This window comes from Orcinus orca, chromosome 5 (assembly GCF_937001465.1).
Source record: "Orcinus orca chromosome 5, mOrcOrc1.1, whole genome shotgun sequence".
Taxonomy (NCBI): Eukaryota; Metazoa; Chordata; class Mammalia; order Artiodactyla; family Delphinidae; genus Orcinus; species Orcinus orca.
In genome coordinates, this window is record NC_064563.1 from 34,200,984 (window position 1) to 34,216,227 (window position 15,244).

General features: G+C 42.7%; 2 protein-coding genes across 14 annotated transcripts in view; one reads left to right on the forward strand and one right to left on the reverse strand.

Annotated features, from left to right (window-relative positions):
• Window positions 1-6,742, reverse strand: part of CEP63 (centrosomal protein 63) — a 73,733-nt gene extending 66,991 nt beyond the window's left edge. For 2 of the 12 annotated variants that reach the window (XM_033404076.2, XM_049709754.1), the window contains exons 1-2: window positions 6,173-6,415; window positions 905-973 (exon numbers count right to left, since the gene is read on the reverse strand). In XM_033404076.2, coding sequence (XP_033259967.1) covers window positions 905-973; window positions 6,173-6,336 — 233 coding nt within the window. In that variant the 5' untranslated portion in view covers window positions 6,337-6,415. The other 10 variants (XM_033404071.2, XM_033404070.2, XM_033404068.2 and 7 more) reach the window with 10 other exon arrangements.
• ANAPC13 (anaphase promoting complex subunit 13) lies at window positions 6,593-12,557 on the forward strand. Of its 2 annotated transcripts, none has more exons than XM_012536433.3 (3): window positions 6,593-6,706; window positions 8,027-8,152; window positions 12,153-12,557. In XM_012536433.3, exons 2-3 carry the CDS (start codon window positions 8,054-8,056, stop codon window positions 12,276-12,278), a joined length of 225 nt encoding a protein of 74 aa, XP_012391887.1. In that variant the 5' UTR covers window positions 6,593-6,706; window positions 8,027-8,053; the 3' UTR covers window positions 12,279-12,557. The 2 variants fall into 2 exon arrangements, with proteins under 2 accessions (XP_012391887.1, XP_033259969.1); XM_033404078.2 differs by lacking the exon at window positions 6,593-6,706 and adding an exon at window positions 7,309-7,818.
• The last annotated feature ends 2,687 nt before the right edge of the window (window positions 12,558-15,244 follow it).

Sequence of the window (15,244 nt, forward strand, 5' to 3'; positions counted from 1 at the left end):
CAAGTGGCTTTTCATCTTTCACATGTAAAAATATAGCAGATGTAAAGCTACCTGAAGTGGAACAGTATCAACAAATAATCAGAAGCAGAGAACAGGATCTCTGAGCTTTTCCTTTTAATGCTCACTTAAGATGATTACTTATTCCACGGAAGTTTGTCTTCCTACAGTAGCCGACCTAAAGCCTAAGTCAACTGGTCAAACGCAAGGTTTATGTTTGAAGCCTAGTTTGTGAGTGAGACTTCCACAACCAACAACTAGCTCTTCTGTAACATTTTAGGGAAGCTTTCAGGAAGAATCCAGGCAAGCATATATCACATTCTCAGCTAGTCAAACAAAATAAAAAGCTTTGGAAACAAGTAGGCTATTGGGAAAATGACAATACAATTTTAAGAGCTGTTTTAAGAACCTCCATCCTTGAGCCAAATTTATTCCAACTATTTCTTCCCAACTTATTATTAGAAACTTACCACATCCTATCTTATTGTTGTAAACTTACTGATGTCCTTCAATGTTTCTGGAGATGCCAAATGTTACAAAGGTAGAAACAGAAGTGGACACAGATGTACTGGATTCAGAGATTTCCGGGAATGGCCACAGAGAGATAACGCCTAAGGTTTAAATACTTTTAAAAAAAAAAGCATTTGTTCTTAGTGTCACAAAACCTCTATAGCCTTTTGCTTTTTAAAAGCAGAAAATTTAACTGGGATGATAGTAAGCATCCAGCTTCACACTGCTGAGATGAGGGAAACACCCCAAGGAGAGAGACTGTCCACAAACACGACATGGATCAGTTTAGATTTTGGTCACACTTCTGCTTCTGTACCCAAAGCACAAAATGGTCAGAGGCATAACTCAGACATGCTTTTTAAACTCAGTGAGAAGCTTAAGGTCAAAGTAAACTTACCCATCATGTCCCCGATTTTGTATTCCTTCCAACAAAGCCTCCATCGCCAAATCCCCTTTGTTTTGGCAACTGGGAAAGCAAAGAACTCTGTCAGGAGAAAATTCATTTTTTATGTTCTAACATTCCAACTTACAAACTTAAGAATGTGAATGAAAGCATACAAATAACAATGAGAAAATGCAGCACTTCTTAAGATGACTGTAGAAGCAGTCAAGGAATATCTCTTCAAGAAATACTAGAACCAAATACATTTCAGACTAAAACAAAACAATTTAAAATGATCTGAATTGCCACTGACACTCCCCCTGCACGATTGAAATCAAATACCTCACTGTCACGTCCCTACTTCCTCATGTAAGAGTGGGCCTGGGTGGAGATGGGGTGCTAGCAACAGAGGAACACTGACACTAACAAATTGAGAGGTCAGAGGACATGTGTAGCTTCTTTTAAAGAGATATTGTAAAAAGGTTAAACGCCCTGCGCTTCAACTTCTTGGCCCATCATGGGAGATCCTACTCACCGGCTAGATGACAGGCCCATGAAGCTCCTAGAACACCTTCCCTCACCTAAGAGGCAGCTTCGTGGGCCCACCCTCCTCTGCACTTCATTGCTCCCAGTCCTTAACAGGTTCTTTCATAGGAGTTACACCACCCTGGAAATGTCCTTTTGCACACCTTTTCCCCCTACTATTCAACCGTCAAGGGTAGAAAACCAGTTTTTTTCACACCTGCAGCTCCAGGGCTTAGAGTAGCATTTCAGCCTGGCCTGTGCTGAATGCTTTTGGCTGAATGTATCTCAATTCCCCTCCCTTTTCACCTATCCCCCTATGCAAACTGGTCATAGCTGGAGAACTACAGAGAAAAGTCTAGCAGAGAAAGAAGGGAAGGGAGATAAAACAGAGACACAGGAGAATGAGAAGACTGGAAAATACAACCACTACACGTTATTTGCATCTATTTCTAAAGTTACTAACAGGAGTACTAAATAACTGTTCACGCACACATATGGCAGAGAGGATTTCTTTCCAGCTGGTTTATCCTTTGTATTACACCAACATTAGACAAAATAAAAACCTAAAGAAAAATGTTTTCATGGTCTATTCCACTTTCTTTCAAACAATGATACAGTCAATTACAAGAGGACGCAGATTCTGTGTTTTGATCCACTCTAGGGAACTGAGAGGCAGTACACAGTTCACACAGTACCATGTATATGGAAACCCAGGATAGAGTCCTGCTCTGCAACTAAGTAGCTTTGTGTCCTTGGACTTCAGTTTTTGCCTCTATAAAGTAAGAAGCATGATCTATATAATCTCCAAGGTTTCTTCCAGCTTTTTAATGGGATTCTAATAGCCAATTACATATATTCTGCACCATGCATGCTCCTGACAACTCTACATGGATATTTATTAAATACGTTGGAAAGTGCTCTTCCTAAGGACAGAGCTACTACAGTTATTCAAAACCATCATTAGTAAAATTATACTCCTTTAGGTCATGTTATTCTTAAAAAATACATTTAGTAATATATATTAGAAACAGATTTAGTAACATACAATACATTAATATATTTTCTGGATGATATTATTTAGTAATTAGGAATATTTATAATAGAAGCTAAAAGTCATTGAATGCTCAACTGTTCTGCCTGTCTATATTGTCAGATTAATCTTCATAACAATTTTAAAACATAACTACTATTACTTTGAGGAAACTGAGGCTCAGAAGGTTAAATAACTTGATTATGGTAAACTACAAACCACAGTCCTAAGATTCAAACCTAGGCAATGTGACTCCTAAGTTCCAGCCAATGTGCAAACTTTATATATTTTACAGTATTCCAGATCTTAAAATACATCAGCATATCTTGTTTTTATTTAATAATGTGTTCTTGGCATAAACAAAATCAAACCAAATTGAAAAGTCTGGACACAGGAAAAAATATACAAACTTAACTATGATGTCACCACCATGGCCACCAGGTGGCAGTAGCACAACAGTGAAAATAGTCCACATAGGGGAAAATAGCCATTTCAGAAATTAAAATGATGGTGTAAGACTTAGTTAAGGAGATCTCTGTTTTTTAAATAAAAGGTGGGAGGGGCTTGCCTGGTGGCGCAGTGGTTGAGAGTCCGCCTGCCAATGCAGGGGACACGGGTTCGTGCCCCGTTCCGGGAAGATCCCACATGCCGCGAAGCGGCTGGGCCCATGAGCCATGGCCGCTGAGCCTGCGCGTCCGGAGCCTGTGCTCCACAACGAGAGAGGCCACAACAGTGAGAGGCCCGCGTACCGCAAAAAAAAAAAAAAAAAAAATTGGAAACAAAATGAAATAAATCAACTATCAATTAGATATCAAGTTGGCACCCTTACCATATAACAAATTGTTTCATTGGTTTTAAAATGCAACAATTTTACTGTACATATTCCAACTGGGATATATACTAAGGACAAAAACGTACTACAGAGAAACCCTAAACATCACTCAGGAATCATATTATTAATAGCAAAATTGGTATCATTAATTTGAAAGCATTATATATAATACAGAAAAAGTATGTTAATAGGCAAAAGAGAAAAAGATACAAATATAAAATCAAGTGTTTAAAAAAAACTATGAAATTAAATTGGAAATATCACTGTGAATTCTGGATATTTCTCTTTTTAAAAAATGTACGTATTTCCTAACTTTGGCCACTGTAAATCCTAAAACCAGTGACCAGTCTAGTAGCAAGAGTACCTTCAGCACCCAGACTGGTCTCTAAACACCATCTCCCACTGAAAGGAACCAGGGCTTCTTGGTGGCCAGAAATGTTTAAATGAGCCAGGAACATGTTTTACCAGAAAATAAGGAAACTCTCAAAGATTACTGGTCATATCAAAGTGGACAGAAGCCAACTTAAATAGGCTGCCACTCGCCAACAAAAGGACAACTTGAGTACCCCCCCAAAAAAAAGACTGCAGTAGGTTGAAACAGTTTAAATATATTTAAGTCTATAATTTCATGATGATAAAAAAAAAAAAAAGGCAAAACCCTCATGGTTACCTTTGAGGTTGCCAGGCCACCAACTCATTACTGTGCTCTGAAAATAGAGGGAAAGAATTAAGCATTTTTCTTGCCTTTCCTATACAAACTATTTCAAATAGCTGGTGGGGTAGTCAAATAGCTGGTGAAGTAAAAAGTTCTTATTCATAAAAAATTTCCAGCTAATAAATGCTGAGGAATGACAGAATCAGAAAATCACCATATTGCAACCGCCGATGCAATAGTGGATACAGGCAACCTAAATCCATGAAAGGATCTCACCATTAAGTGAAAGGCTCATGGAGAATTTCATGATGGATGGACTGGGCTGACAACACCTGAACCCACTAAGATGCTCAATTTTAAAATCACAGAGAGAAAACTCAAGACATCATGTGCCTCTCTGGAGTGTTTTGCACCACCGATGAAATTTTGCCCTGCCCTCACCCCCACAAAAAAAGTCAAGGTTGAATCTGATCAATCTTCTAGACCAGTGCTGTTCAACAGAACTTTATGCAATTATGGAAATATTTTACATATACACCAAACTACTGGGCCCTTGAAATGTTGCCAATGCAGCTAGGGAACTGAAATTTTTAGCTTTATTTCATTTTAATTCATTTAAATAGCCACCAATGGCTGATAGCTACTATATTGGACAGTGCATTTCTAGACCTTACTACCAGTTTAGAGGGAATAAAGGGAATAGATGTACAAGTTAAAGGATACCATGTGGATGCAATCAACTAAATCTAAAATGTTAAGGGAAAAAAGAGATGCAATGAAACTGCTATATTAAAAAAGACTGAAAAGGTGTTATCAACTCAATGCAACACGTGGATCTCTATGAGATTTTGATCCAAACAAGCTACTTATAAAAATACATGTATGGGACAGGTGGGGAAACCTGAACCCAGACTGAATATTGACATTATGGGATTTTTATTAATTTTCATAGATGTGATGACAATACTGTGGTTTTGTAAAACTGAAAACACAAACTTAGTTCTTGAAGAAAGAAAACCCAAAGTAACATAAAAACCGAAAATTCAATTCCTGAAGCCCAGGTCAATGTTGGCTTTAGCTGAATTTCAAATCAAGTTGACATATGTTTAAAAGTAGGAAGCTCTGATAAAGTGGACCACTGACACTGTCACCATCTGCCACCACTACTACATAAGTGAGAACAGGAAGGAACAAGCAAAGGTGTTCTACCTTTTAATGGGAGACAAGTGGCATCAGTACAATTAACATATACAATAACTACAAATAATTGTTAAAACCTGAATACATTTTAAAGAGCAGTGTAACTGAATGTTTATAAATATCTAACCCACTTTAATTTCAGTCATTCTTACCATACTGATCACTGGTAATGATATAGTCAAAAGGCAAGAAGCTCAGGATAAAAATCAATCTAAAGATGATACTGCATTCCAAATAAGAAAATACATACCCTTTGTTATATCATTAAGCTACAGCTATGATCAATATAAATAAAAATATTTGAAGGTAACATGTAGTTAACGATCCTTACGATTTCCTCTTCGTATCTAGAAAATAAAATTAAATGCAAGCATGTGGGGAACTGTATAAGTACAGGGCACAGATCCTACAATACTTTTATTAAAGGAAGAAAAAAAAAATTTAAGACTGGCTTAGGAATCGTCTGTAAGGCTCAAGGAATACTACTCTGCAAGTAAGAGTGCTGTTAACTGTAAACGATGACTAGTCGCTGAGAGCAAGCTCATCTTTACCCTGATGTTGTAAGTCATTAAAAAAACAAAACAACACATTATGAGCCGAGATTTACTGCCTTCAAATACCTTCATGATTAAAGTATTCTAAGAACCCGTTCCTTTTATTCCCTTACTTCATTATCTATTTCCCATCCCTGATTTGAATGGAGCAATCCAAAAGTTCAGGGTTCCCCAACTTCAGTCCTTCATGATTTCTGCCACATTTCAGTACCTAATGTACTAACATTAAGGTTTTTAAATCAACTCACTTTTTACAACTTGCTAAACTTCCCACCCATAAATGAACCGCTATCACCTGCCATCAAAGACCTAAGTCTCAACAATGTTAGGAAGCTAACCAGATGAGGCGGCCCAGGCGGGAGGGCTGGGCCGGGGGTCCCTCCCCTGAAGTGGAAGACTGGCCCGCGGCCGACTCCGCTCGGGGAAGATGAGCAGCTCGCCCAACCCGCAGCCCTCCCGCCGGCCCGGCCTCCGGGGAAGGGCTGACCACGTGGCTGGCCCGAACAGTGCGCTGGGGGAGGCCATATCTGTCTTCGCGGGTCCGCAGAGCGTCCGCTGCGAGGCCGAGGGGTGGGGCGCCGGGGCGGACGCGGGCCGGCGGGGGCGAGCCTGGAGGCCAGCGGGCCGCTGAGGAAGCTGGCCCCAGGCCATACGACCGCACTGGCCGCGGCCCCACCGCAGCCAGAGCTGCCTGTGGACACTGCCACGCCTCTCTCGTCCGACGTTCCCACATGCTGTTACGGGGATGCCGCGAGCGCGCCCCCGAAGCTTCCCGCCGTTACCTCCCGCCGGGGGCGCGCACGCGCGTCACCGCCAACCTAACGTCCAGCCACAGTCGTCTGCACGTTCGTTCCGCCCACTGCCCCCTCACTTTTAATTGAAGCAACATCCTCCCTGACTCCCCCTCCGCGCCTGCAAATGGGCTCACCCATATCTGGGGATTGGAAAGAAGACCGTGCCGGTCACGTGACACTGAGGGTGTGGTCCGCTGGAGGCGGGCGCTGCGCTGGGCCGGGTGCTGGTAAGGGTTTCCCGCGCCCCTAGCCTAGGTCTTGGAGAAGCGGGGGTGCGTTCGGACTTATGCTGCTCCTCTTGGCCGAGGCCGTTCTCTTAACCTCATCCTCATAACCACTCCCCTCACCGCACTTCGGGAGAGGTGGAAAGGGACTTGCGCGGCGGTCCTGGGCCTCCCCCGCTGCCGCATTTGGTATATCCTGCCTCGGGCCGGAAGCCGCGGCTGTGGGGCCGCCTCCCACACCTGTACGGATGGCGGTGGCCTGCGAGGGTCATTTTTAGCGCGGGAAAAGGAGTTCTAGCTTTGCTACTGTAACTACACGTTTGCAGAGCTCTAAAACAGAGATGGATAAAACTGCCCTGCCCCGGGGAACGTACGCACCGCCTGTCTGGGAAGACCCTGTGACGGGCAATGTAACAAGCTCCCGATGGGGACCATTCACTGCGCCCAGGGAACTATGGGGCCCGCGGAGGGGCGGGGACCGCGTTCTCCTTGGCGCTTAGAGAAAGTTCCTGCGGGAGGCGACCTGGGAGCTAAGTTTTTAGACTGACTGAGGGTTAGCTAGGGAAAAAAGGAACAAGATCGTGCATTCCAAGCATTGGAATAGTCACACGTGTAAAAAAAAATTTTGTTCAGGAAAGTGGTAATGGCTTGTACTGGCAAGTGTGGCAAAGTGCTTGGGATGGTGGCCGTGTCCTGGTCATTGCACACCTTATGCTATCCACCCTTCCAGCTCCTGAAGAGTGAAGGCACCTTAGCGCCTAATTCTGGAAATGGGATATTGACCCCGATGAGCTGACGCCCAACTTTGAGTTTGGAAGGAAGAGTAGGTGTTAGTGATGGGGCAAAAAGACCTTTAAGTGCAAAGGTTGGAAAGTATGACAGGGTTAGAGGTGTTTGGAAGAGAGACAGGTGGGAAAAGATTGAGGCCAGATTGGGGAAGGCTATGCTGAGTCATTGATACAAATTTTACACACAGCAATTGGAAACAGTAATGCATGAGCAATCAGTCATAAAGCCGACCTAACTTGTTTAGTGGATCATAAGGACAAGAAGGAACCGGTCAAGGGCAGAATGTGTGCTGAAGCTGGAGTGATCTGAGAAAACTTTACAGAAAGGTGGAATTTGTGTGTGACCGGGAAAATCAGCTGGGAGGGACTATGGTCTTATAAATAAACTGCAACCTGACCCAGATGAGATGAGTCTTTCCCAGGGTGATATCATGCCACAATTCACATCCAGGCTAAAAAGCCTGGAGAACCCTACTGCTAGATTACATCATCTCCTCAGTCTTCATGTTTAAGAAATAATCTTTTTGGCTTACAGATCTGGCAAGATCCAAGCTGCAGGAGAATGGACAGTGAGGTACAGAGAGATGGAAGGATCTTGGATTTGATTGACGATGCTTGGCGAGAAGACAAGCTGCCTTATGAGGATGTTGCAATACCACTGGTAGGCTGTAATTTGTGCTGAGGGTGATAGGTTAAAGGTATGATCTGGTAGACCCTAGTAGGGGTAGGATATCAAGACAAATAAACTAGTAAGGCAAAGAAATCAAAGCTGTGGAGTCCTCTAACTCTAGAAGCTTCTGGAGAACATTTAGCTTGACTTTGAAGAGAAATGTGGTTCAGAGGGCTGACATGACCAGCTCAGTTAGGGGGTCATTCCAGAGCTAGAACCCAGGTCTTCTGAGCCATGTTCTGTCTACCACACCAAAGCTAGTAAACCGGATGATGAAAGTTTAATGCACACAATGAGGAGGAATAAGAAGCAGTGGCATGTGCACTTTATTTCTTCCCTACCTGTGGTTTGTCAGTTGACATTTTTAGAAACTCACATTTTTGGAACACATACCTATTCTAGGTTCCCTGGAAAGTATTTGGAAGAGAACTGGCTTTTCTTCTTTTGCATTTAGACCATCACACTCTTTTCTTTCCTGACCTCTGGAAAATTCTCCTGCAATGAGTTTGTTAAACCTAACGTAATAAGTGACCTAAACATTTTGCTTGAATAAATATTTATTAAAAATCCTATTTATGTCACAGAGGACTAGCAAGGAGAACAGAGACTGTTTTTCTTTAGAGCCTGCCAATTGCAAAGAGCCATTAATAAAATAGAGCTTGCAGGCAGACCATGTGCTGCTGCCATTTACATTTTCATCTAAGAATAAGAGGTAATAATGTTCAGTGAATAATAAACATAGCAAATAACAAGTAACAGCTTAGTTCAAGTTTAGAAAAATAATCAAAAGAGCATAATGAGAATTATAGTTCCACTTATTGAATACCTGTTTTGTGTCATAGACCAAGGTTGAAATCTGACATACATTATCTGTATCCTTAAGACACCCTTCAAGGGTGGTTGTGTTCTGCCCACTGTATAGGAAGGAAACAGAATCAAAGAGGGGAACTTGCCCAAAGGTTGGTAGCCAATAAGTTGGACTTCACACCGAAGTCTGTGAGGCTCCAGATCCTGTCCGGTGGTGGTTCTTTCATTCCGCAAGCAATTCTTGAAGCCTACTATGTGCCTTAAGACTTGGTAAACATAAGTACAGTTTCTGCCCCTCGGAGTCTAGAGAGGCAACATATATCAATAAATAATTGTAATAGTAAGTGTTCTAAGTGAGGGTTGTGAACAGCTATGTAGTGTAAGAAGTGGCTGATTGCCTGGTGGGCATCAGGAAGGACTTCAGAGAGATAAATCACATTTAAGCTGGTCGTAGGGAGGAAAAGAGGTTTAGTGAGGGTAGACAGGGGCCAACCAGCAGAGGGGACAGATGTGCAAAGGCTCAGAGTTTTAAACTGCTTTCGAGCTGGTGAGGCAATTCAGTGTGGATGGAGGATATACTTCTCATAAAAGGTAGGGAGAAAAGTTGGTCTTGGACCCAATTTTGAGAGGAGCATTTGATGCCATGCTTAGCCCTCATCCTGAGGATATCCAGGAGTGAGTGATCTTCAAAGTAGAGATCTGCCATGCTCAAATATATTAGAAAATCAGTTTAGCAGCATTGTTAGAGAACGTGTGTCAAGGAGAAAGGGGCCAGTGACAGGGCAAAGAGACCAATTAGAAAGCTAATGCAGTGTCTAGACAAGGGAGGAGGACCTAAACAAAAGCAAGAAAGTGGAGGGGAATTGCTGAATTCTGGACATACTAATAGTAGGATTTGGGGACCATTTGTGTGGAAGGGGTTGAGGGAGAGGAAGATTTCCATGCTGACTTCCAAGTTGTAGCCTGGCCCTGTTGCTAATCTGTGTTTTTTCCCAGGACGTGTGATTCTAAGGCAATGTTTGTGTCGTTAGCTTCTGTTGCTGCCTAACAAATAACCCCAAAACATAGTGGCTTAAAACAGCCATTATTTATGTCATGATTTTGTCATTCACCTGAGAGAGTCTTGTGATCTTTGCCAGCTCGGTTGATCTCTGCTGGACTTGGTGGTGTTTTGCAGTCGGCCAGCAGGCTGGCTGGAGGCTGGGATGATGAGCTGACTAGGCCACAGTCTCATGATCCTGCAGATTAGCCCAGACTTCACAATCATTTTAGGGTTCTAAGAGCAGCATGAGAGGAAACTGCAAGGCTTCATGGAGCCTAGGCCAAGAAGTCACATGATCAGCCCCAATGCAAGATTGGGGAAATAGACAGTGCCTTTTCATAGGAGTGGCTACAAAGAATTGTGGCCATTTTTGCAGTACCCCACAATAGATGATTGTTATGTTCACGATACTTTATGATACTTTGTGTTTGTTTTCCAGGCATATATGCAATTTTATATGTTGGCATTCATTGCAAGAGACAATAGTGACCAAATGAAAAACGTGTTATTTTAGAACAAGATGAAACTAAATAATATCTGAATTAAATAATTGATTAACCAAGGACTTGTTTATGCTTTGTCAACTGTAAGTAGTTACTGAAACAAAACTTTCTCTTTGCGATATTGCTTTAGAGAAAATGGTAGTTCCTTTCAATTTGTACAAGTATGTTTGAATCTGAGTATTTGTAGAGCAAGATGTGATTCAAACATACTTGTACATATTGTAATTAAATCATTTTATTCATATTGAACATCACTTTGAAGGAAAAAAGTTATTATATTCATATACTTCACATTGGAGTCCAGTGGGAAATCATAAGTCTAGATATTGAATAACAGTTTGCTACACTTAAAAAAAAGTCGGGCTTCCATGGTGGCGCAGTGGTTGAGAGTCCGCCTGCCGATGCAGGGGAAGCGGGTTCGTGCCCCGGTCCAGGAGGATCCCACATGCCGCGGAGCAGCTGGGCCCGTGAGCCATGGCCGCTGAGCCTGCACGTCCGGAGCCTGTGCTCTGCAACGGGAGAGGCCACAACAGTGAGAGGCCACAACAGTGAGAGGCCCACGTACAGCAAAAAAAGTCTAAATTCAGATAACTGAAAAGAAATATATTGGTATCAGTGAATTCTAGTACGAAACAGAGTTCCAGTAGTAATAAATTTAAATTTAAAATACAAGGAAACTATCAAAAACTTCTCACCACACGCCAAAAAATGGTGAACTGTGCAAGGTGATGGATGTGTTAACCTTATTGCAGTAATCATTTCACAATATATATGTGTATCAAATCATCACATTGTACATTTTAAACTTACACAATGTTATATGTAAATTAAATCTCAGTAAAGCTCGAAATATATAAAAAAATTCCCCAGATTCTACACTAAGTGTGGCCCATGGCTTACCATTTTAAGAAAGTTGCGGGTAGGCTATGTTGTTTTATGTTGCCCTGCTCCACCACTAGGGGGAAGCCTCATCTATTGTGTTACATTTTCAGTGCTCCTACCTCCATTATAATATAGGCACATTGGATACAGGATCGTTGTTGAATACCTTTCTTGTGCTTAAGGAACATGCCAACAAGTGTGGTATTCTATAAAGCAGCCTTCCCAAAAAAAGATTTAGTACTGGCTCTTTTCAGTGTTCCTAGCCTCTAGTAAGGATGACAGTCCTTGCACTGGATACCCCATGCAGTGCTGGGCACCTGACCTGCATTTCCTCATTTAGCCCTCACAGCAGTCCTGTGAGATGGTGACTACTTTTTTTCTCTCGTTGCCTAAGAGGAAGCAAAGGCTGCAAGGGTCTGAATACCTTGCCTGAGTAACCCAACAAATGGTGGAGTCATGGCCTTGGATCCCAGTGGCTCCCAGAAGCCTGTGTCCTGAGCCTTCTGCCACGCTGCCTGCCACACAAGTACCAGAGTCATAATGCCATCACTCCCGGCTGGAGACGGATGGGGCACGTTTGAGCGAGACTTGTGATGTTTCCTCACATTTTTTATTTTCTAGCTCTTTCCATAGGATACGCTTCTATGCTGCCTGTTTCTAGGAACTCACAGTTTTTAATTCCAAGTGCTTTTGAGTTTTAAGGGGTTTGTAAACATAGAGTGTGACATCGTCCTGAATGTCCATTGTACCTTTTCAGAATGAGCTTCCTGAACCTGAACAGGACAATGGCGGCACCACAGAATCTGTTAAAGAACAAGAAATGAAGTGGACTGACTTGGCCTTACAGTACCTCCATGAGAACGTTCCCCCCATTGGAAACTGACGCCTGGCTCCTTGTTCATCCACAGATTTTTTTTAGATACACAGATACAAAATGTTTTCTTTCAGCCTCCTAATTTGAGTCTTTTAGTGTTAGATCAATGCTCAAAAATGTAAAACTAATTTTGTGGCCACAAAATGCAATGTGAAAATACTCAACCCAAACCGGAAACTGATTGCGATTTCTTGGGATTGCAGAATATCTGGCCCTTTGAACCTAAAGTTCTTCATTGACTAGCTCGTATTTGAGCATGATTGATTAAACATTTGCCTTTAACTCTGATTTTGCTTTACTGTCAGAGTTTAACACTTCCCAACTACTTATATATGTCCTGTGACACAGGTGATTGAAGATATGAGAGGGAAAGGTGAAGAACAACGAAGCCAGACATGAGAATTAACTTCTCATGTACCCCCATTCTGAGAATCATCTGAGTGGGTGTGTGTAGAGTCTGTAGATATAATGGACGTATAGATGGCCCATTCACTGACTACTGGGATTCCTAAGATTCCCCATGATATTTTCAAACTTTGGATAAATTTACAAATTAAAAGCTATCTTGACGGTTAACCCCTGCTCTCCCTACAGCTTCCTTTGGTGCCGCTGGAAAGGCGAGATAGACCATTAGTTTTATCCAGTAACAGGATTTCTTATTTTCTCAAAGCCCTTTCAGATATAACTGAAGCACCATGGAATCAATATTTGGTTACACATTTGTGAAATAACTTGTATTTTGGAAAACGCATTGATGGACATTATCTCCTAGAATTCTTTGCCTGTTTTATGTGGGATCTCTTTTATTCTCTCCCCAGATTGTAAATTCTGTGGGAAGAGGCCCTGGCTTTTACATCTGTATCCCTCATTGAAAAACTGGAAACACTGAATAATTGAAATCTCTCTTCTCATCGTTTTTTTAACTGGGTCATTTTATTTACGTACCTTTTAGGAGTAGGAAGTGTACCACAAAACAAATGAACCGATTTTAGGGTTTCGATAAGAAACATGGTTGTAACAACTCACCTGACATCCAGACACACCCAGGCTGATCTCCCTGTGGATCGGTGACTTGCCTAGAAGTCATTTATCTCAGAATAAAGACCCCAAGTCAGCAGTCCCTCAATAACTGAAGACAGACAACCCAGTAGAAAAGAGAATTACGATGTTCAGAAAAAACATTTTATACCGAAAGAGAACAAAGCTCTTCACAAAATTAAAGTACCTAAAATTCCACAGTTCTTCCACGTTCTAGTTAAATGAGGGCTTTACTACAACTTTATTTGTGGTGTATAATACCTAAAACACTGACATCTGGACATTAGGAGATGTTCATATGAATCCATCCATGCTTGTGGACCCAGCCTTTCCCAGGGGTATTGGTAGAACAGAGAAATATGAAAGCTGTCTGGATTTCAGCTGAATCAGAATGAGGGTTGTAAGACAGGCAGCTGTTGGTTTATCTGCTTGGCTTGTGACCCTTATCTGAGAACTGCCCCCACGCCAAGTTTGTGACCTGTGATGTGGTGACAGCCATAGCTCATGTGAGGAATTAGGTGACAAATTCTGGGCCAAATTGTCAACTGCAGCTTTGGAATCTGCCCATCTAGGACTGGCTTGAGGATCATGGGCACAAGAGATGCTAGGCTGCCGTTGTAGGGTGCCTTTTCAACCTTATGTGCCAGAATACCCAAGGAGGAAAGTGTCTGCAGAGGGAGGCTCAGAGGCTGTGTCCCTGTAGCTTTCCAGTTGGTTCCTGCGCCTTGGTTCCTGTAACTTTCGAGTTCAAAGCATGTGTGTTGCTCTCCTCTATGGGAGGCACCTCACTTGGTGCTGAGAATGTGGCAGTGAACAGAATAAGTATGGCTTCTGCCTTCATTTAGTGAGGGAAACAAGCATTAAACCAATAGGCATACAAATCTTTGATTTTAAATTGTGACACATGCTAGGAAGAAAAAATAGATGTCCCTTAGGTTCCTAGAAGCAAAATCTGAAGCAGTTTCTTGTGCAAGGAATTTATTGAGATTGTGCGCTCAGGAGAAATCTGTGAGGGAAGCAGGGTAGGGCAGGGGAAGAACCTGAGCAAAGATGTGGCTTCAGCTGGAGTCTGGCCTCTGCCTGATCCCACAGGAGCTACAGAGCACGATGTTACCAAGAGATTTCCCACCTTGAAGCAAGATCCTAGGCCTTCGTGTTGAGTATGCAGTGGTCAGCCATTGGCTCTGCCCTCCCTCCGTCCCCCAGGGAGGGCATAACCAGGCATTGCCAGGGTCCAGGGCTCTCCAGGGAACAGTGTATCTCCTGGCAGCCAAAACAGTCAGGGAATGGGTGCACAGACAGATGGGGCAAAGGGGATCTGGGCCCCAGCAGTGACTATTGCAGGGTATAGGGAGTATGACTGGGGACCTGATTTAGATTAGATAATCACAGCAAAACTTTGTGATAAGTAGCTTTTATAGCACATAATTTCAAATATTTTGTATTTGAATTTTTTCCATTGTCCAAGGAAGTGGCCAGGTCCTTAGTGCTTCCAGTTCACAGCAGAGAGCATGTGCTCAAAACCAACCCTACCCCCTTTTGGGGAGCAGAGGAGGGAGGGAGAGGAGGAGCCTCTTAGGAGTAGTGGAAGTCTGCGCCCCAGTGGCTGGTGGTACCCAGGGAGATGGTGAACTTCAGAAGCTTGTGGTTTGGGGGTGCCCCAAAGGAAACCTGAAGTCAACCTGAGTCTCCCAGCTTGAGCAAAGACACCCTAGCACTGGAACCACCTCCTTCAAGGGCCCCTCAGAGTTGATGGTGAGGATAGCATCAGGGACGCAGATGGACTGGAGAGTAGAGGTCCTCGCCCATTTTCAAGCTCATTTATGAAAATCCTAAATGCTTGTGAGACCCTGAAAGAGGAAAGGATGCCTCAGGGACCACAGATCTAATTTCTGCTGCAGCACAGCAGAATGGAGCCGAAAAGATTTAATTTGCTC